The sequence below is a fragment of the Protobothrops mucrosquamatus genome, unplaced genomic scaffold (genome assembly GCF_001527695.2).
Source record: "Protobothrops mucrosquamatus isolate PMUCROS unplaced genomic scaffold, P.Mucros_1.0 scaffold2172, whole genome shotgun sequence".
In the NCBI taxonomy this organism is placed as follows: domain Eukaryota; kingdom Metazoa; phylum Chordata; class Lepidosauria; order Squamata; family Viperidae; genus Protobothrops; species Protobothrops mucrosquamatus.
This window is the reverse complement of record NW_015388266.1, coordinates 170544-192323: the sequence shown is the minus strand read 5'-3', so window position 1 is coordinate 192323 and position 21780 is coordinate 170544. Positions and strand designations below refer to the sequence as shown.

At 34.4% G+C, this 21780-nt stretch overlaps 1 protein-coding gene across 2 annotated transcripts in view; it reads right to left on the bottom strand.

Annotated features, from left to right (window-relative positions):
• The window catches only part of PLPP1 (phospholipid phosphatase 1), a 77413-nt gene that overhangs the window by 43764 nt on the left and 11869 nt on the right, over window positions 1-21780 (bottom strand). Inside the window, exons 2-3 of one of the 2 annotated variants that reach the window (XM_015824260.2) lie at window positions 17871-18025; window positions 388-668 (exon numbers count right to left, since the gene is read on the bottom strand). In XM_015824260.2, the coding sequence (XP_015679746.1) occupies window positions 388-668; window positions 17871-18025 (436 nt within the window). Of the gene's footprint in view, window positions 1-387; window positions 669-7721; window positions 7874-17870; window positions 18026-21780 lie in introns of both variants that reach the window. The other variant, XM_015824261.2, reaches the window with a different exon arrangement.

Here is a 21780-nt window from a genome sequence, read left to right as displayed (position 1 = left end):
CTTAGGTTACACATCTAGCTCTGCATAATGCCTATGCATCAAAAGGGGAGAGACAAAGACCAAAAGTGATAATACAAATCAAATCACCAATGCAAATGTTTTCCACTTTTCTTTTTACAAGGCTTCAGTTTATAACTAGAATCTTATTGTATTGGCAGTAATTAGCATATGCTAAATATTTTGTACAGTACTAGTTAATGAAATGAAATCTGGATTATTTTGTTGTTGTTAATGGGAACAAAGCACACAATACCTTCTGTATGCTAGTGGAAGACAAATGATGAGACATCATAAATCCTATTTACAAAATGTTTAAATTTTCACTTTTACCAAAAAGAAAATGTAAAATATTTTCATGACCAGGCACACACATGTTAACAGACTTACCTTCCTTCGCTAACCTTTACTTTGTCTCCAAGGCATCTGAGGTTTTCAATGTAACCATCACTGCAGTTGATACGACGCCAATCTGGTTTACATATGTCCAGAAAGTGAGGCCTCAGTCTACCTATTGAATATTTGGCAATGTCTGTCAAAGATTGGCTAACAGCTGCACCAAAAAGGAATGTTCCCAGAGCCTTGTAAATAGTAGCAACGTAGCTATTTCTCACAAATGAATTAGAGTGCAAACAGTTGTGATATACTGAAAGGGCCTCTCCTATGATTATCTGGAATAAAAAAGAAAAGAATGTTTTAAAAATTGCAACACAAGTAAAACATGCTGCATACTCAAGTCTGAACGTGGGCTTCCAATGAACCAGGTGATAATTAAGCCTATAAAGGTTCTGTAAAAATAATTTTACAGAACCTTCAGATGACTAGTTCATGGAGTGATCGAAAACAAAGTGAAGGAAATATAAACTTTCCTTTTGTTTGTTCCTGTCCTGGCTTTAATGAACTGATAACATGAACTAGAAACCTTCCCCTCTATCCTTACCACCAGACAAAACACTGCTTCCCGGAAAATCCAGCAGTGGTACCATCAGCAAGGAACACATTTAACTTTTCATCAAATTTCCACTCATTCTTAACCTTTTGCTTAAAAGAAATGGTTTCTTTGCCAAGAACTTGATCGTTCTGGAAATTCAGGAACCAAGTGAAAGGGCTAGACAACAATGTTCTTGCCAGAGATGTTAAAGGCCAACTTTTAAACATGGGAACCTCCCAGGCTTCAGCTAGATGGAATCTTTTAAACCGGACACGCTTCCTTCAGAATATAATGGTTTCCTAAAACAAAAGCAAAGGTGCCAAAGGTGGAAATCTAGAATTATGGAAAATAACAATTTATAGTGTTGGTATTCAACTTGGCTGGAAGTATTTGTGCTTATCTTTTATAACTGACGTTATAATAATAAGCGGATTGTTAATTATAACCATCTTATTCGAATATAATTTTGCAAGTTCTAACTATGGATGGTTATCAGTTGTATCACTATTCTATTATGCTTTTATTGCCAAACTTTTATCATCCGTGTTTATTTCTCATAAGTTGCCTTGAGGGAGTTTTGCTCCAGAAAGTGGTCTACTTCAAGGATCATTTAATAATACTAACTTTGTATACGATGCTTCAGCTTTAGTTTTTCCTGTGTAGTGGCTTATAATGGTTTAGTAAGTGGTAATCTAGGAAATATTGATATCTGATTGAATTATACAAAAGCTGGACTTTCAAAAGCTCTTTGGAGAATGGAAACAACTGCCCTGGGCTCACATGTGAAGGTAAACCATCTTGGGAACATCTCCTCAAGGAGTTTCATTACATTTCTAGGCAAAGTCACTTCTTAGAGAAGCTATGATATTTTATATATGACTTCATGGAACTTTACAGAATATACAAGATACTTAATCTTGCCTTGAAATATTATTTATAGTTTAATATATTATGTCATACTTGTTGCATGCAGTTTGATTACCACCTTGTCAGTTTCAGGGCAGGGATTTAATTAGCACTACTGTCAGACTATTATTTTGTGGCAACAGAAACTCCTGAGTCCAATCCAGTTAGCAGTATTTTACTCCATGGTTCCATCAAAGCAGCTTGTTTAATTGCTGGTAGCTATTTCAACTGTAATGCAGGACTAAACATTTCAAATTAATTTTGAATCCTTATGTGATTTGCTCATCTCTTTTGTCTACATATTACTGTGCTTTAATGGTAATTTGGTATAAGCATCTTGGTTCATGAAATGTATAAACCAGAAATTTGACTTTCCTCAAGAAATCATAATTTGGCAATGAATTATTTAGCTTCTATTTTTAGAAAAACATAATTGATGCAGTTGTATCTATTTGCTCAGAAGCTGGGCTAATACTTTCCGGTAATGGTAATCCATGGTAACACTAAAGATAATACATTTAAACAGAAGAAAAAAACGGAAGATGAGTTACATAGTTCTTAAATATGAGTGAATTTTAGTTTATATCTCTTTGAATGTGTGATAAAGGTGATTGGAGATATCAACTGAACTTCAGCGATGTCTATAAATCAGTATCAATGGTAGTAATGGGTGGCTATTTATTGTCTACAAATGTTTTATGATATGGTGTCCCTTAAAGTTTTCCAATTTTTCCTGTTGCTCAAAAGTCTTTCACAAAAATAACAAAAGCAACCAAGTTCAATATAATCCTTATACGGATGAGACACCAAGAAAGAAGTTTCTTGTATCAGGAGCACTAGAAGTTCCATTTTAGTTTCTAGATTGTTTGAGTCCAGCAGCTGAATGAGTCAGAATGTCATGCTTTATTAGTTAGGGATGTGGAAACAATATTGATTGGAAGGAAAAACATTAAGATTGTCTCTCCATCTTCCCTATATGTTGAGATATTATAGGCTGCCAATTTGGAACAGAATCATGTATTTCTACAAGATAGCATATTCAGCTACAGCAATCTTCATTAAAAGGCATATGTGCCTATGTAGCTAACCACAAGACATGAAGTGTTCTTTTTAACAATGCGGCTACTCACTGAATTAATAATAGTGGTCTTATTATATTTGTGGTGCAACCTTTATAATAATATCTCTCACTATGTAATATTGCTTTTAAGGGCCCTAAGGAGTGAGTAGACGTAGCTGCCTTTATAACCTATTCCTGCAGTGATTCCGTAGAATCTACTTGCCTTCTGAGAGCATGATGCTGAAAATAAGGTTATGAGCCAGCAAGAATAGAAATATCACCATCTCAGATAACAGTGTACAATCTGTTAAATAATGCATACCATATCTGAACTTAGGGATGTCATGGAACAGAGATAGCCTATGTTTGCTGAACATACCTGGGAATTGGATTCCTCAGGCTACAAAAGATCAATACCAAAATATTTTATGGACATTTCACTCCATGTGGCAGCAAGAGTTTGTGAGCTCAGTTGTCCAATCTGACTACTAAGAGCAGACGTATCTGAACTTCAAAACTCTGGATGAATACTCTTCTTGTTACTGTATCATAGTCATTCAGATTTTAACAGCCCAGTTTGCCTACTTTCATTTCATCTTGGAAAATACTTGAACTTGTTTTTTCTATCTTCATAATGTCAACACTTAAAGGCTTTTCAGTTAGTTAAATGCTGCAATCTATTGTTCACAAAGGAATATAAACTGCATCTGGTTTTAAAGAGGGAACAATCAAAAAGCCAGTTCTAGGCATTGAGTTATATTTTCCAGAATATAGTAGAATATAGTATGTAGTAAATATATAGATTAGATAGTTAATAAAGACTGGAAAAATCTAGACTGGAAGACAGCCATTTTAAAAAATGCATATTTCGAGGGAAAAAAGGTTAGAATGATTTCTCCATTTATGTGCTTGACATTCCACATAGGTCTGGAAGCTTTTTAATAAAAATAAAACAACAAATTGTTACTTCAAGCTCCAAAAATGCCAATTAAATTACCCAATTCTTCTGATTTATTTTCTACCCAACATATATATGAAGCTAAACACAATGAAATGTCTGTACTGGTTCATTTATTTATTTACTTACTTATTCAATTTCTATAGCAATTTCTGAGCAATCTTGGACTAACATAGTAAATTTCACTGTTTTGAATTATTTATTTTAACACATTTTAAGCTTGCCTTTTTTCTATCATACAACTGAACACAAAAGGTTAGGCACACCTAATAAAATTATACATTTCAATGAATCTGTAAGTAAATAGAAGTTGACAAAACCTGTACATCGGACAAAGGTAAATGTGACATCTTCCTATAAATCTGAATGCATGCTATTTTTTTTATGAACAGTCATTACCTATTCAAAATAAGAAAGTGCCCTATCATCCATACAGTACTCAAAGGGAAAAAAAATACCAAAGTTTTGGAATGTCTTCATAATCTTCCATCTTGAATAATATTTAAAATCTGTAGGAGCTCTCAAACAAGCAATGCATTCAAAGATATATTAAAATGTTTTTAAACTACGGGAGAATGGAGAAAAAAAATCAAAATGCAAAACCAGAATGATTTGGAAACTATTATTTCTGCCAAAAGGAGTACAATAAAGTACTGACAGAAAGGGTGTCCAGATTTCCCCATCTGTCATATTCATTGTTTTCTTATTTGGAATCTGTAAACATAAATAGTAAGTAGGCATTTAAATTTGAGGAAGGATGTCATATTTAATTTCATACTGTATGTCAGATTCTGTTTACCTAGAGATTCGCTGAACATACAAATTAATCAGGGGTGCCTGAACTTTTTTATAAAACTAAGGTTCCTCTGCTTATATAGTTTGAATGAGTCTTTGATAGGACATTACACTAGAAGTCAAGAAGACTAGCAATTCTTTTTAGAAATTCAGTTTTCAATACAGAAAATTAGGTAAAAATCCTTCAAATGACTTTTTATAAATGCTTAGCATAAGTTGGAACAAACAAGGCAAATCCTTTCCTTTTTAGTTAATGTGGTCATGGTTATAGAACCTTGAGAAGATCCTTGACTAAAATGGTTTGAAACTACTTCTAGAACAGTCAGTAATAAAATAGCAAAATGTGTTCTGGGAACTACTGAGATCAAGCTATTTTTAGTTAAACTTAAGAGAGCAAAAGAACAGAAATCAGAAGGAAAGATTAATCCATTCACTTATGCTGCATTTCTGCTGCAAAAATGTAAATCATGTTACATTAAATCATCAACAGTCACTTTTCTCACTTCTTAAAAATGCAGTAATAAATGTTGTCTCTCTTTCAATACGTAGATATCTGGGATTTAAAAAATGGGCATGCAAGGCATTTTATCCACAGAGTCATTAAGAAAAAGGCCTGCTTTGATGTCATATAACTATTGTACAAACATTTTTTTCAGTATAAGAAAAAGTCTTACTAGAAATAAGCTAAACTATAATAAATGTGCAGCATAATATTAGGGACCCACAATTACCTGTCTCAATGCATTAAAAAAATAAAATTCAAATATCATTATGAGGTCCACTTAATTGAGCAAACACAGAAATGGTGGCAGATGAAACTCCAACAACATTCTCCCTATAGAGATCATTATTTTATTTCTGCCTCCTATAATGGGAACACTAAAAAGAAAGAAAGAAAGAAAGAAAGAAAGAAAGAAAGGAAGGAAGGAAGGAAGGAAGGAAGGAAGGAAGGAAGGAAGGAAGGAAGGAAGGAAGGAAGGAAGGAAGGAAGGAAGGAAGAAATTCCCATTAAATTAAACAAGTTAGCAGTCTCCTATATCTCTGGTGATTAAGTTGCAGATGTTCCATGTTGCTTAAATAGCTAATTTAAAATAAAAGGCAAACATACAAAAATATTAAATACCGCAATCATTCATCATATAGACTCCTATAGGAGATCCATGCAGCTTATAGATTTGGCAGTTGGAACCAATAAACTTTTCATAAAGGTTTAAGAGACATAAAAGCACCCCCTTGTTATGGCCATTTGAAGGACAATTTTCTTTCTTTTTCTTTGGCATATTTTACATAACAAAGGAAGGGTGGACAGGTGGAAAGAGAAAAGAATATTTAAGTTATCTTCAAGACTATCAGTCAATAAAATAAAGAGAAGTACATTTAAAGGTTCAGTGTTTAAAGGTTCAGTTATCATATATTTATTTGGATCCGCTTAAGGATGACTCAAGCTTTAATGATAAATTAAGAATAAATGCTATGCAGTATTCCCTATACACAAGATCCTGAGCAAGGTGCTATACAGACCAAGATAACTGTCACGGAAACTGTTTTTATTTGAAGCATATTACCTCATTTTTCAGAAGGAAAATCTTCCAGCATGGCTTACCAATTTTTAAAGTCGTTTTTTGCCTCCAACCTTATAACTGAAAATATAACAAAAAGGAAAAGGATGGAGAGACAGAGGAAGAGCAAAGAAGAAACTTAAAGAATAGATCATAAGATCACAAAAAGTCATAGTTGGGTGATACAGAAATGGGTAAGATAGCGTGATGATTTCCACTAGGTGATCATTCAGAGAGAGAGAGACAGTGAAGTCAATCTTTAGCAGAGTAGATGGGACCAAATGTTTATTCCCTCTTTCCTTCTGGTTTTGCTGAAGATGCTGATCTTGTTTGAATTTCCTCTTAGCTTCACACCCAAACCAAGTCTTCCTCTGTTTATCCTCCTTTGCAGATAATTTAGTCCACAAAGAGAATCAAGAAATAGGGTGGATACATTTGGGAAGGACTGCAATATGTTGTTTACAGATTAAGTATATAAAATAATTCCTCAAGGATTTCCTGTGGGACTTGACTTTGGATTTTTGCCCTACAGGAAATCTACCAGGAATGAACACTAGCTTTTAAAAATCCACAAGATCATCAGTAGGGTGACCATGAGTCAAAATGAAGTGTCCATGTTTCTCCTGGTTCCAACTGCATGATAGGTGTGGGAGGAGATTTTATTTACTTTAGAAATATTGGAGAGAACAAAAATATTTACAGAGCTTAAATGTTTTAAGTGCACTATATTTATTTGGGAAGGGGAGGGGAGGGGAAGAGGGGCAGGAGAAAGGGAAGAGAAGGAGAAGGAGAGCCTTTTCATATATCTCCAGTTACTATTAATAGAGAAAATTTCCATCTAGCCATTTGCTACCAGATACACACACACACACACACACACACACACACACACATAAATGGCAATTGGCCCGATTGGAAAACCATGCCTCATATTGAAAAAAGAGGAAAATGTGTGAGTTTATCCAGATTTACTTTTACTACAGTCCTGGAACATGATTTTGGAGTTGGATTTCTCTTTCTGTGGAAATTCCAGAGTAAATCATTTTCCAGATCAGAACATGTCAAAGATGAAAAAGACATTTACAAAAGGACACTGACCAGGACACTGCCTTTACAACTTCAGGGGTAGGGTATGCAATATATGAGACTGTTCATTTTCAGCTATAATTTTACTGCTTCTTCCTTGTGCATTTTTTTCAAACCAAACAATTTAAACCTAGTATTAGCTCCTCTAATTCTTTCCCATAAAATAAGACTTAGCATGCAAACAGGTTAATAAAAGCTTTATGAAACATTACATTTTGAAGTTTAAAAAGTGTACAAGAATTCTATTAACAAAAAAAAAAACTCTACCCAAAACAATTTCTTTTTGTCCAAATGAAAGGCTTAAACCAGTAGTATCTTTCTTCCAGCCACCAAGTACCATCTTTGATATCATATTTACCCAATGAATAATACAAGATATGGCAACTTCCAAATACAGTCTAATGGAGGAAAATGAGGGATAAAACTTACAACAATTATATCGAGAGGAATAATTATCCCCGCTAACAACTGATATGAAATGGTGTCATCTTTGTAAGGGTACTGGATGGATTCATCATTACAGAACATTCCTCGTTTGAAGGGAGCACCCCTCGCAGTCAGAATTGCAAAAGGCAAGGCAGCTAGCAAAAAGAATAAGATAATTGTGTTATACAGGATGTTTTAGAAATTTTTAACCCCAAGCCTTTCTATCCAGAGCCAGGAGCAAAGTCACGGAGGCAACATGCAGCAAGTTGGATTATTTTCTAGACATACTAGTGTGAAACATACTTTGAGGCTTATAGTATAATAAAATCTAGTGTAGGCAGTGGTGGGATTCAGCCAGTTCGCACCACTTCAGCAGAACCGGTAGATAATTTTTTGTTGCCCAGGCCCAGAATGGACTTTTGGAAGTGGCATCCACACAGAGAACCGGTTGTTCACATACCTGAATCCCACCACTGAGTGTAGGGAACAAATTGAACTTGTCTGACTTCTCTTCACCCACATAAAAAGTTTGAAACCTACATTCAATTAGCATTCTTAGATTCTTCACCTGTTCATCTGTTTCTTATTGATAAATTATTGATAAATAAGACACATTTAGGATTTTCTCCAAGTCAAGATTTTCCCCCAGAGACAGGTACTTGCAATTTGTAAAATGGGATTGGTAAATATACCAAAGCAGGATATAAGAAGAAACAAGCAGAAGACAATGGAAAACTTGGTCACTGATTATACTGTAAAATGCTTAGGACATTATTGTTTGCTTCTTCCTCAAACATCTACCATGAACCTAATTTTATTGTAATTAACATACAAGAGAGAAATCAATAATTACAAAAACTGTAGAATTTCAAAACCGGAGCTTGAATGAGTGTATGTACCACATTTAATTGGCATTGGCTTAAAGGAATCTGACGGCTACTGAAGAATTAACTGACACAGTAAATCAAGAGAAAAATAAAGACACCTGCCAGGAATTGGGCTCAGTTCTGATTTATCCAAAGACATAATATGCTCTCAGTTTAGCAGGCAAGACCATACAGTCAGATGGAAGCTGTAATCTAATACATTTGGGCACAATAGGAAAGGTTGATCCAAGATTACAAATCTGTTCTGTAATTCAGTGTGCTGCAGAAGATGCAGCGTGCCTTTACTGTACAAGAGATTACATGAATTCTGGAACCAAGAATGTGGTATCTAAATATTACATATGTTCAGTCTATCAGGAAAATATCAAGGAATCCAGCTCAAAACCAAATATTTGAAAATCATAATAAAGCTTTACTTGCTTAAAAAAAAGTGAATTCCCTTTAGTTAAACTCAATTCTTGCTAATATCCATGATATTATAGCAACAAGGAAACAGTTTGCCACTGCATTCCTAATTTTTTTTTAATTTCACATTCCTGATTTCATATAGAAAAACATCTATAAAAGTTAAATGAAAATGCCACAGAGGTTTCTAAATACTAATAAATAGCATGACCCTGAATTATTGCACTCTGAATACACACCACAATCTATTACCAACCATTTAAAAGTTTGTTTTCACCAGATTTAAAAAAGTATCAGCTATAAGACTAATTCCATATACTAGAATAAACTCATGACCAAACAGTGTTTAGGTTTAACTATAAATGGAAAGTTCCACAATTAAGTTGGATTCAATTTGTTTCAATAAAACTATCGCAGAATTCCAAAAATACAACCTTGGACTCAAAAAATAGAGGAATTCATTAATATCCCCACAAGACAGAAATTATTTTTATTCAGCAAAACTGTTAAATGTTAAATAAAAAGCCAGAATATTCTCTGGGATCTTGAAACATAAATATTATTCCCCCAGAAACATTTATATATTACCCACATTTAACTCACATTTACCCACATTTATATATTACCCACATTTAACTGCTTAATAAAATGCAAACTGGGAAGGTGGAGCAAGAGACAAAGCATGACATAGTCATTTTTACCTTTTATCTTTAATCAAAACCAAATTTTCATATAATTAAGGTAGCAAAGCATGCCCATGCAAAAGGCTTAAAACCTCAACACAGATGTTCAAATCATCTCTTTAATACTAGAAAACCAAGGTTCGAACTTGGAGCTAGAAGCCCAAAACGTCTAATACTACATATAGTGGAATTAAATTTAGATGTATAAATTATGGTGAAAAGAACGAAAGGTGCAATAATTGTAATCTATGATAAACTGTCAGTTCATAGTTACTCTTTAAACTGTTCTCTAGATTCTAAAAAGTAGCAATGATGCAGCTTGATATGGAAAACATTCCCAGACTGCAAAAAAAGTCAGAAGTGGGCATACATACGGACATCACAAAAAGGTCAATTTTTGGAAAATTTCACCATTTTATATATACTATATATAGATAGTCCTCTACTTAAGACTGCAATTGGGATCAGAATTGCCATTACTGTACTAAGACGATTGTTAAGTGAATCATGGTTGTTAAGTGAATATGGCTTCCTCCCATTGACTTTGTTTGTTGGAAGTCAGCTGGGAAGGTCTCAAATGGTGATCACATGATCCCAGGACAACCATCATAAATCCATGCCAGTTGCCAAGCACCTGGATTTTGATCATGTGACAGTGGAGATGCTGCTAGGGTCGACCAGCTGTAAATCATTTTTTCAGTGCCTTTGTAACTTGCAGTGGTCACTAAACACAAGATTGTAAGTTAAGGATTATCCATATTTTCAACTCAGGCTGTAATATATTCCACTGGGCCATGTTTTTTGGGTTGTTTTAGTCAAATCTACCATTGAATGCATTGGCAAAAGCATTTAAAATATATTCTAGTGCAAAGCTTAGGTTTATTTGCATTAGCTGTAATTTTCTGATTTGGACAGGAAATGCTAGATTTATTCATGGCGTGATTTTTTTACACCCTCTTGGAGGTGTTGTTTTATTCTTGCAAAATATTGCTACAGCGTAGAGAAGATAAAAAAAATTGTGACATACCCCAGGGCTCTCAAATATAGTGACCACTAAACCAAGGTATGTATCATGTCCAATTGATTACAAGGCATTACCTGACTAGCCAGCCACACCAAAATTCCAAGAACCCCTTAGCTTGTTTTTCAACTTCACCATTAAAAAAAAAATAGAATTGCCTTAATAATGTTATTTTGTGCATTTAGAAATGTGAAATGTGATTATATTAATATATATAGTTTCCCCCTTTTCTGCCTATTTATTTTTTTGCTTTGTTTTTTGTTAACTTGGGTAGCTGTATTTTGTGTAATTTTTGTGTATTTCTTTTTGTGGTTGTTTTTTTTTGTATACTGTGTTCTTTTTCTGTTTCTTTCTGTAAAATGTGTTAAGAAAAATAAATAATTTTTAAATGGAAAAAATCAGTATCATTGTGCAAAACATTTCAATAATCCCCACGAATTATGAGAATCATCATGTTTCAAAGAAGCACATCAACTGCATACTTAACAGGAAAATACAACCAGTCTTCATGCCTGAGCCTACACACACGGACCCCACCTTTGCAAATATTTATTTACTAAAATCACATTTTACATTTTAGAAGTATGTTTGCTATGTCCAACTTCTTCTATAATTGTGATGTACGAAGTAGATTTTTACCATTTCCCCAAAGCTGTTTCCATGTGAAATTCAGCCTACTTCTCATTTGTGAGGAGGAAGAGAAGGAGATTATGCATTCAATCGTGTCTAACTCTTGGCGATTCTATGGGCCCGGTCTATCCACCTCTCATTTCTATTGACTGTTATAGCCTACCGTAGACCTGAGACAAGTTCTAACTTCAATGAACAACGTCCTCACAATTCTATAAAGGGCACATTTTGTGTAGATGTGCCTCTTTATATGAAAGAATCTTAATAAACTGATGCAAGCATTAACAGAATCTTTACTGAGTCAATGGAATTAAAGTTTAGAAAGACAATATATTACTATTTTGAATACACTGTGTTTCCATATACATTTAGCTGAATTAGTTAAAGACCTAATGAGCTCATTTACATTTTGTGCAAACCTCAGCTAGGTTTGATTTATGTGTGACTTAATGTGTTGAATGAATGAAGCCCATTTGGTTAGTTTATGATGTATTGTACATACTTTGCAAACTCAGGCAGAAAGTTAATTCAGAAACTAGGTTAAACATGTTCTGTGAACACAACCTATGCATGACCAACCTGAGATACACATGCCATTCATCTAACTAATATATCTGCAAATAGGAATCTGATGAAATTATAACCAAGACATAGACATAGGCTCATATATATTCTCCATGAGTTTGTAAAAAATCAAACATTTGTGGGATCATTTTCAACAGCGGGGCATTTTCTATTTGCTATTAGTCCTCACTTGCAATTCATCAGTTTCCCCATCTTTTTCCTGGATGTTTCCCCCAGCCATTCTGAACAGGAATAGACAAGTGAGATCTACAGTTAAAAAGTGTGAAGCATTCTTATTAAGTTGGGGTTTTTCCCAGTATCTTAAATTCATTCCCCATGTTACAATGTATGTTGAATCCTTATGATATTGTAAGGTCCCCAATCCCATATTAATTTTTCTACCCACTTTAGATCCTTTTGGATTTTTGTTACCATCTCAATAACATCTACCCCTAAATGCAGGAAATAAAAGGAATAATGTAGCATGCAATCAAGCTCTAACTTGTTTGGAAAACTATAGTGTTACCATGCCACACCATCCCTAGCTAAAGCAGTAGCATTCAAAAGGCTTTTGCAATCCATTACTAAACTCAGTTGTTAAATTTTTCCATTTAAAGGCCAAAAGTACAAAAGTTATTTGTTTAGCATATGTACACACTCCACTGAACTCTACCACACTAAACTCTACCACAGAATTACCTATATCCTATGATGCTTGGTATGAAAACAGTGGTAAGTTAAGTATATTAACACATTTAACCAAAGAATACCTTTGTACAATTACAGAAAAGGGGAAAAAAGAAAGAAGGATCTATAGCCTAGCAACATTAAAAGGACATTCTGAATGGCTTTCAGAACATTCCAAATTCAGTCTTTAAAGATGCTTTGGAACAACCAGGACTACAAACACAGCAAGCCTTCCCTTCTCAAACATGGATTATCTTCCAGAATACAATAGTAGTGCTGCTGTTCAGGACCCATTATAATCCATCAATTGCTTTCTCACAGTGGCTAATCAGATGAAGCACAAAAAAAAAAACCCCTTCCAAAAAGACTTCAATTCATTTTCCTATTGTGGAGAGATGCAGAGGGAGTAGCTCTTTAAGGGAAGGGTTCTGCTCCACAGCAATGCAGAACAATACTCACCTGTCTTCTTCAGTTCATGTTCTGCATAACAAAATGTTTCTTCTAAATGACTGCCAAGATAAGAAAAACTTCTTGGGGGGCACTGGGGTGGGGAGGGAGGGATAATAAAGGATTCTATTAATTTGGCTCCCAAGTCTAGTTTAGTTTCAAGCTTACCTTCAAGCTTATCCACAAACAGAGCCATTGGGAAAAAAGAGAGAGGTATAAACACCTTCTGTAAAATCCCAAAACTAAGTACAGGTAGTCTTTGACTCACAACAGTTCATTTAATGACCGTTCAAAGCTACAATGGCACTGAAAAAAGTGACTTACAATCACTTTTCACACTTATGACCATTGTAGCATCCCCATGGTCACGTGATTTACATTCAGATGCTTGACAACTGACTCACATTTATAATGGTTGCAGTGTCCCAGAGTCATGTGATCTCCTTTTGAGACCTTCTGAGAAGCAAAGTCAGTGGGGAAGCCAGATTCACTTAACAAATGTGTTACTAATTTAACAACTGCAGTGATTCACATAACGAATGTGGCAAGAAAAGTAAAATGGGGCAAAACTCATTTAACAAATTTTGGGGTCAACTGTGGTTGTAAGCCCAGGGATGGGAGGAAAGAAGCGGGGGGGGGCATGAGAAAAATTACTGTGGTCCAATAGCTATACCATAGTATTCTTGTCTGGCAAGGAGCTTAATGGAGCATTTATTGGAAGACGACATGCTGGACGAAACCCTGTACATAAACACTCATATTACAGGGCAAATGTGTAGCATTTTTACATGTTATAAAATATTAATTATTTTCCTGTACAAGTCCAAATAACAGCAAGCCCTCTAAAGCAGCTATCTAAATTGTACCAACAGAGAAACTTTTGCTAGACTCAATACTGAGATGAGCTACCTTCACAATGTCTAACAATAGCAACATATCCCCAAGAGTCAACATAATCTGGAGACTAAAATCTCCACTTCTAAGAACACTTAAAAATGATACATAATTGAACTGCACTGTTAGTTCAGTTCTGTTTCTCTTAAACACTATAATAATAATATTTATTTTTATTTATATACACACACAGTTCTGAACCTCAAAAATAAAAAAAATTACCTGATGGAAATGAGTTTACTTTGCATAAAGAAATTAGATGAGACATCAGAAGCAAGTCGGACTGGCTTCTAACATGCAATTTAATTTTCTGTATTCGTGAACTTTAAGTTTACGCTTTTAGCTGTTCAAACTTTCAATGAATACAGGCACTATGATTCCTTTTATGTCATATAAGGATTCAAAAGGTCACCAGCCCAAGGAAGCTCACTGATGTAGTGCCTATCCTTTGTATATTTTTCTCATTTTTGCAGAATGTTCTTTCCATATAATACATGTTAAAGATAGGCTTAATGCTATTTAGTTGAACATGGAGAATCTTTTAAGTTGTTCTGTTACTGATTCTACCTTATCGGGAGGGAGGGAGGGAGAAGCTTACCTAATAATTTGAGAAGAAAAAAACAAGTTTAACAGACAGTGGCTAAATGTAATTATGGGAGGGGTCGTTCAATCATGTTAAATTCTCAAAGACTGCCTAGAAAAGTTCCTGCAGTTTTCTTGGCAAACTTTTTCAGAAGTGGTCTGCCATTGCCTCATTCCTAGGGCTGAGAGAAAGTGACTGTCCAAGGTCACCCAGCTGATTTCATGCCAAAGGCAGGAGTAGAACAGTCTCCTGCTTTCCAGCCTGATGCTTTAACCAACACACTGAAATATATTACTTATGCTTAGTCTATTTCATAAATATAAATAATGTTTAGCCAACTTCAAACTGTAATATACAGTCTTTCCCACTGAACAATTAAATAAACTATACCTTAGGATTTATACAATGAAATTAACTATGATTAACTTAAGATTACATGTAATTTTCACTTGCCTGATGATCACACACAATCAAAAATTTGAACATATGAGACTGCAACTTACTGGGATTTTTCAGAAAATTAACCTAAGAATTTGAACTAGCTCAATCAAAAACCACATTTTGATTAACCATTCTAGTGAACTCATATTATACTTTAAGTTACACGATGTACATTTTCCCCCTTGACTACCTTTTATCTGTTCAAAATTTAGAATCATACATTTATTTGATTTATGAAAGCAGCAGCATCTTTAGGCAAAATTAAGGATCTAAATTTTGGGTTTTGACAAAGAGGAAAGGCATAAGAGGTCCTATCATTCGTAGCCTTGAAACTCAAAATGACTAACAGGAAGAGGAGGGATAAAACAATCAGAATGAAACACAATAATCTGTCTTATCTATCTTCTGTTAAAGATACTAGGACCACATCCAATATGAAATCCTGCTTAGACAGTTGGAAAGAAATGCCAACATTATGTCATGCAGATTATGGTCAGATGAATACATCTGAAAGCATCAGCGCATATGTGGTATGTGATAACTAAAGCTGCAATACAAATCAGAGAACGCAGAACAAGAATACATAAAGAGAATAAGAGATTCAACATTGCCCTGAAAAATGCTGACTGACCATGGGAAAGTTTGAGAAATAGAGCAGTTTCATGAAGTCTAGAACATTATGTGAGCTTTGGGATTTAGACATAACAGCAAACCACCAATAGCATAAACTGAAACAAGCTTCAAGTTGTCATTTGGAAAGAAACTTCAAGTTGTTGTTTCAACTTGATTACTCAAACTCAAATGCATTGTGCAGGTCTCCTTTTTATTATAGTTTAATATAATATACTACAGTTTTATGTTACTTTTTTACTAGTCTTTAGTATTAGTTTAATACTGAATAGAATACAGATCTCATGAATCTGGGGAGCATAAAAAGGAATAAGAATATCCCCATGGGCTTTGTAGATGATCATAGCGAGCTATCAGAATACATTACTATATCCTAATGCCTGAAATGAGTTCATACTGAAAAACTGAGCTACTACTGTAAAACTATTTTGGAACTATACTATTTCCTATTTTAGCTATCTGAACTCTTAAGAGATCTCTTATGATAAATATTTCGGCTTACAGGTAGTCCTTGACTTACAACCATTCGTTTAGTCAACATTCAATGTTGCAATGGCACTGAAAAAATGACTTATGATCTTTTTTCAGACTTACAACCACTGCAGCATCCTCACAATCACATGATCAAAATTCAGACACTTGTCAACTAGCATGTATTTATGATGGCTGAAGTGTCCCGCAATCATGTGATCATTTTTATGAACTTCTGACAAGCAAAGTCAATGGAGAAGCCAGATTCACTTAACAACTGTGTTACTAACTTAACAACTGCAGCAATTCATTTAATAACTACAGCAATAAAGGTCATAAGATGGGCCAAAACTCACTTAACAACTGTCTTACTTAGCAACAGAAATTTTGGGCTCAATTGTGGTCATAAATCAGGGACTGCCTGTATTCAAAGTAGTAATTTAAGGAAGTTAGATTAAATTTTTTAAACTGATTATATTTTTTAAAATGTGCAAAGAAAAGAATACAGTTCACTGGAGATAAGTGGTCAAAAAAATAAAGTAAATAAATAATATTTTTATTACTTCACTGATCAGAATAGTATAGTTTTGTAACAGAATTTATAGAATTAAAATAGAAAATAATAATTTATAGAATTAAAATAGAAAATAATAAAATGTAATAATAAAATATGAGTACTAAAGAGCTAAAATATTAAACTTGCAAAGGCATTAAAACATAGTATTAAAAAGAATATTTTTAAAAATATGAAAGTATTGAAGCATGCAGTTGTTGATTTGAATTCTATATTTCAAAAAACATTAACCACATTATTACTACTTGCCTAAAGCAGGCTAGGAATATTTACTATTTATTATATTTTTACACAGTTTCACTACCAAAGCTGTTGTTTTATTTTGTGAAAATGAGAAGTTTTAATAATATTTGAATGATATGTGCTTAAATCTACTGAAATTGGATTTTAAAAGTCATTAACTTTGTTCATATATATAACTTTGAATCTAATCTCGCAACAACCTCACTGCAGTTCTGGACAAAACTTTGTCAAACCTAATAAAGATAATTAATATTAAAAGAAAATATTTACGTATTCCTTCTTATGCCTATTTTTGCATAAATAATTGGCTAAGCAAAGTTATGTATTAAAAATAAACATCTGGGAAAAGTTCATGTAAACATAATACCACTTTAATTAAAATGAATTTTGCATCACTCATTGCTCTATCATGAGTAAATACAAAATCAATTATCCATAAATTCTCTGATTCTGGTGCTCAAGTGTCACCACGAGATAGACCACTGTGAAAGATGATAGCAGTATAATCTATATACACCACTGTCACTGAAAAAGGAAACAGCAGCTCTGTAGCAATCTGCTGATCAGCACAACTAATCTTGTTCACTGAGTTCTATGAGACTCATTCCCTGACAAATGAGGATAGGATTGCCACTTAATTTCACACCTTTTCCCATTGTGACAAACCTCCTCTACGAACTACTTTTTATTGTCATTATTTCTTTTCCATTTTGTTTGCATCTCCTGTACTGCATTCTGCCCATTTAGGTTTAAATTATTTTTAGCTATTTTCCAACCAACAGAAATCCAAATTTATCACCTTGTCATTTCAAAAGAGACAAACTTATTTTGGGCAATAAGCAGGACCTTTGGAGAGTTTAGTGATTCTCAGCTATTATGATAATTAGTCAACTACCCCAAAGTCTTTCTGTTCAAAGCTTTGATGAAATGTGAGTTCTCCACACATACTTAACACTTTCCCCATACAGCTGCCTGTGTATTTTCCTACTTACAGAGCAAATGGGCACAGTGAACCCCACTGTGTAGAGGACAGTAGATGTGATGGTACTGTCATGGAACGGGTAGCTGATGCTGTCATCATTACAGAAAAAGCCCCTCTGATACGGCTTTATTTTTGCCAAGTTTAGAACAGCAAGGGGTAAGCCAGCTGTTGGGGGAAAATACATAAAGTTAAATGTAGATAGATGTCATTTTATATTTTTCATCAAGTGCAGAGGAAACTACTGAGCTACATGCAAAAGTCAAGAATTTTCGCCCAGCCAATTTAGCATCATGCAGTGCCCACAGACTCCCCGCACCTCAAAGCATCCTATCAATCATTCATTACTCTGGCCTCCTCTAAAATTTAGGCTCAGAACTTCAAGAGTTCCAGCTTCAACATATCTTGCAGGTGTTTGGTTGGAGAAAATCTGACCTTTAATCACTAGCAATCAGAGCTATTGACAGCTGCAGATTGAATGAATAATGCTTAAACATTGAAAATATGTCATTTACATAAAGGAAGTTTATGTCAATGACATAAACTTACAAATTACATTATTTAGTTAAGTTAATTTAGATCAATAAGATAAAATGGGAGCAATCAGAGTAGAAAAGTCTGAAACCTGGATAAAACAAAAAAGGAGAAAGAAACAGAGGATATTATGGAGAGCATTTTATCTATTTTTATGATGGAAAGATTTTCAAAGCTTGATCTGTTCAACTTTCAGAAAGAAGTAGTACAGTAAGTTTGCTGGACATAGACTGTAGTAAACACCTCACCAATTAATCCAAATATTAGAAAAAAACATTTTAAAACAATATGAAATTGTGTCTATAAATAGGCTTACTTCTTTTCCTTATACAGCAAAGTTGAAGACTCCTAGATTTCCCGCCCTCCCCAACATCTGGCTAAGAAAAATAATTTCTGCAATCTTATAAATGTCTCTGGAATGGAGAAGTACAGAGCATGGAAATATAAGTCACCACCACCTCCATTTCTGGTTTATGAGCACCTGTGCTTAAATTATTAAGATTTATTCCATAGCATCAGCATTTCCTATAATTATCACAATCTTTACATATCATATTTATGTCGTAGTACTTCTGTGATTAGCTAATCTAATCCTACTTGAAACAACCTGGTATACGTATACTTCTTCACTTATTCTCTTGAGGTTTTTATGCAAATATTGGAAGTCATGCTGAAATCATTCAAAAGAGGTACACCTAGCCTACCTGTCACCAAATTTTCCAGGTGTTCAAATGCATCTAATACAATGGGGATATTCACACATTAAGCTAACACAGATTCATCAGCTATACCGGTGCTGAGAGCAGCTTCCAACCCCTTCTTGTCTCAGCTGTTATCCTAGCCACCATTATAATGGCTGGCTGGACATCACCCTCGGGTTTTCTTTACTAAATTTTAAAAACAATACAAACAGAATGGTCCAATTGAGGATGAAGCCATTCTTTGCAGGATAGGAGAGGAGGCAAATACAATCCCTTAATATCTAGCAAAAAATTTCCTTGAGGAAAAAAATATTCTGAATCTGGCTAATTCTGTCATAAATTAATCTTACCAAGCCATCCAGTTTAGAGACACCCTACATTTAAATATGGCAATATTCCTGAACTACCAGCTAAGTCAAAGTTCTTGAATAATACACTTGTTTCTTGCTGCAGCTGCCGCTGTCAGGCAATGAAATTATTCAAAACCATTTTCCCCACTGTCTCCCAACATCAACATTTCCTTTGTGCCATTCAAGCAAGAGCCAGGTTTTAAAATATACAAATATGTATACAAAAAGATTCATTCTCTTATGCATAAAGTACTATTTTAGAAAACAGCAGTTAGAAATGGAATATTCACATTCAGCTAACTGAAGATTACTTAGTCCTAAAAATCATTGTAACTTGAATAGTTTAGTAATATGTACTGGGGGGAAAATTAAGGACAAATTTGAAATAGTTTTAATAAATTAAAAAAAAAAGCCACATGAGGTTCCAGAAATGAAGATCACCTGGCAAAGAAGTATATCTACTGTATGAACATTTCTCTTTGGACAGACTAAAACTTTATGACTACCTATAAAATAAACAAATCTAAAGAGTAACAGAAATGTGGGATGGATTGGAAAATCATTTTTTTCTCAACTCTAGCAAGACCATATTTCTTCTCATCAGTGTAGGCTGAAACTTTCACATTGGCATTATTTGTGTATATAATCAGTCAACAAGTCTGAGACTCAGAATTTACAACAGAGATCAATCACCAGGCAGGTGAAGAAAAAGTTCATTTGAAGAATCAGAAAAGTCTACGGACTGTCTGCATCAGGTAACAATGGTGAGGAAAACCCATGATGCCCAGAGGTGATGGGGATTGCAAACCAATGCATCTGCATAATATCACAGTCACAAATGCTGGACCGGATGGCTCACTCAGTTAAACAAACTTAAGGTAGAACTTCTACATTTATCCTCTGAAAAGATACTAAACCAGAGGATTAGAACTGCTTTCTGACCAAAACTCTACAGAGCCATTGTCTATAGATGGGTAAGTGAAACGTTCCATAACTGGGTGATATTTCCACTTCTACTTTCTAAAAGCAAAGCAAGCAACATTTTGTTGATAGAATTTTGCAGAATTTAGTCATCTAGAAACCTTCCACTAAATCCTCTTCAGTTTTCCTCTAATTTTCCTTATTTCATAAAACCTTTTTTAAAAAATTGTTATTGTGGCACAATTCCTGTGGGGATAGGAAAGGCCAATACTCCACTGAGGCACAGCAGGAAGAGATTCTCTGGGGAACATGGATAATATTCAATAAAAAGATAAAGTTTCATTCTGAGATAAACATGATCTGGTCCATTATGTAACAACTCCTAGTGATCACAGCTTTCAGCTATTTAACCAAAGAGCAAACTGCTTCAATTTATAGATACATTTTGAAGTACAAGGAAGGAAATACAAGGGAGGGGGAAACCCAGAGGAAATTCTCAGATTAAAATGCTGAAGTCCACAGGAAAATGTGTGCCAACATGTTCATATCCAGAGATAGAAAATGTGCTTCCCTTGGCAAAAGGTCAGTTCAAATACACTTTTTCATAATCATGTTTACATTAGGAAAATATTTCATTTCAGAGTAAGATTTTAAACACTGAAACGAATATTATACACTGCAAAAATAGCTGGTTAACCTAAAATGTTCAGATCACCTACAGGTGTTATCAAGACTAAAATGCTACATATTTTAAAACATCCAGGCCAGCGCTCTCAAGGAAACATGGAGTCATTTACAAATGAGGGTACAGATCAACTTGTAAATCAAGCTGCCCCACAAATCGGATGAGACTGTGTCCTCATTATATCAGTTCATAGTTTTCCTAAGTGCTAATGTCAAACCTTTCTCCAAAAAAGAATTTCCCATTTCAAGCAGTGATATAGTCCCAGTAAAATGGTTACTGTTTTACTCTGCTATTATAATGGTGTAGTCTGGGTTGCCACTTGGGGGAGGGTACCTTTGGGTCACTTCATCTCCGATTTACCAGTGTGGCAGCAAAACATCACTACAAAGGAGGGCCCAAACAGAAATAAGCATAAAAAGCTTGGCAGCTGCTCACTATAAATAAAAAATGTTGGTAGTGCAAATTTTTACTGTAGTTACAGAGATGGAGTGGGTGGGGAAGGTGAAATAAAGGGGAAAGGACAAAGCACTTTTCACTGGCCAACGAAGAAATATTAATGGATGAGACATCACTGAGTTCTTCTATTGGTTAGGTTAGGAAACATAAATATTGCTTGGCTGTCCAGTCTCAAGTCAACACTGTTGATTTACTTGTAAACATGTCCTTTCCCTTAGCCCACTGTTTTTCAACCTTAGTAACTTTAAGATGGTATCAGAATTCCCTATCCAGTTG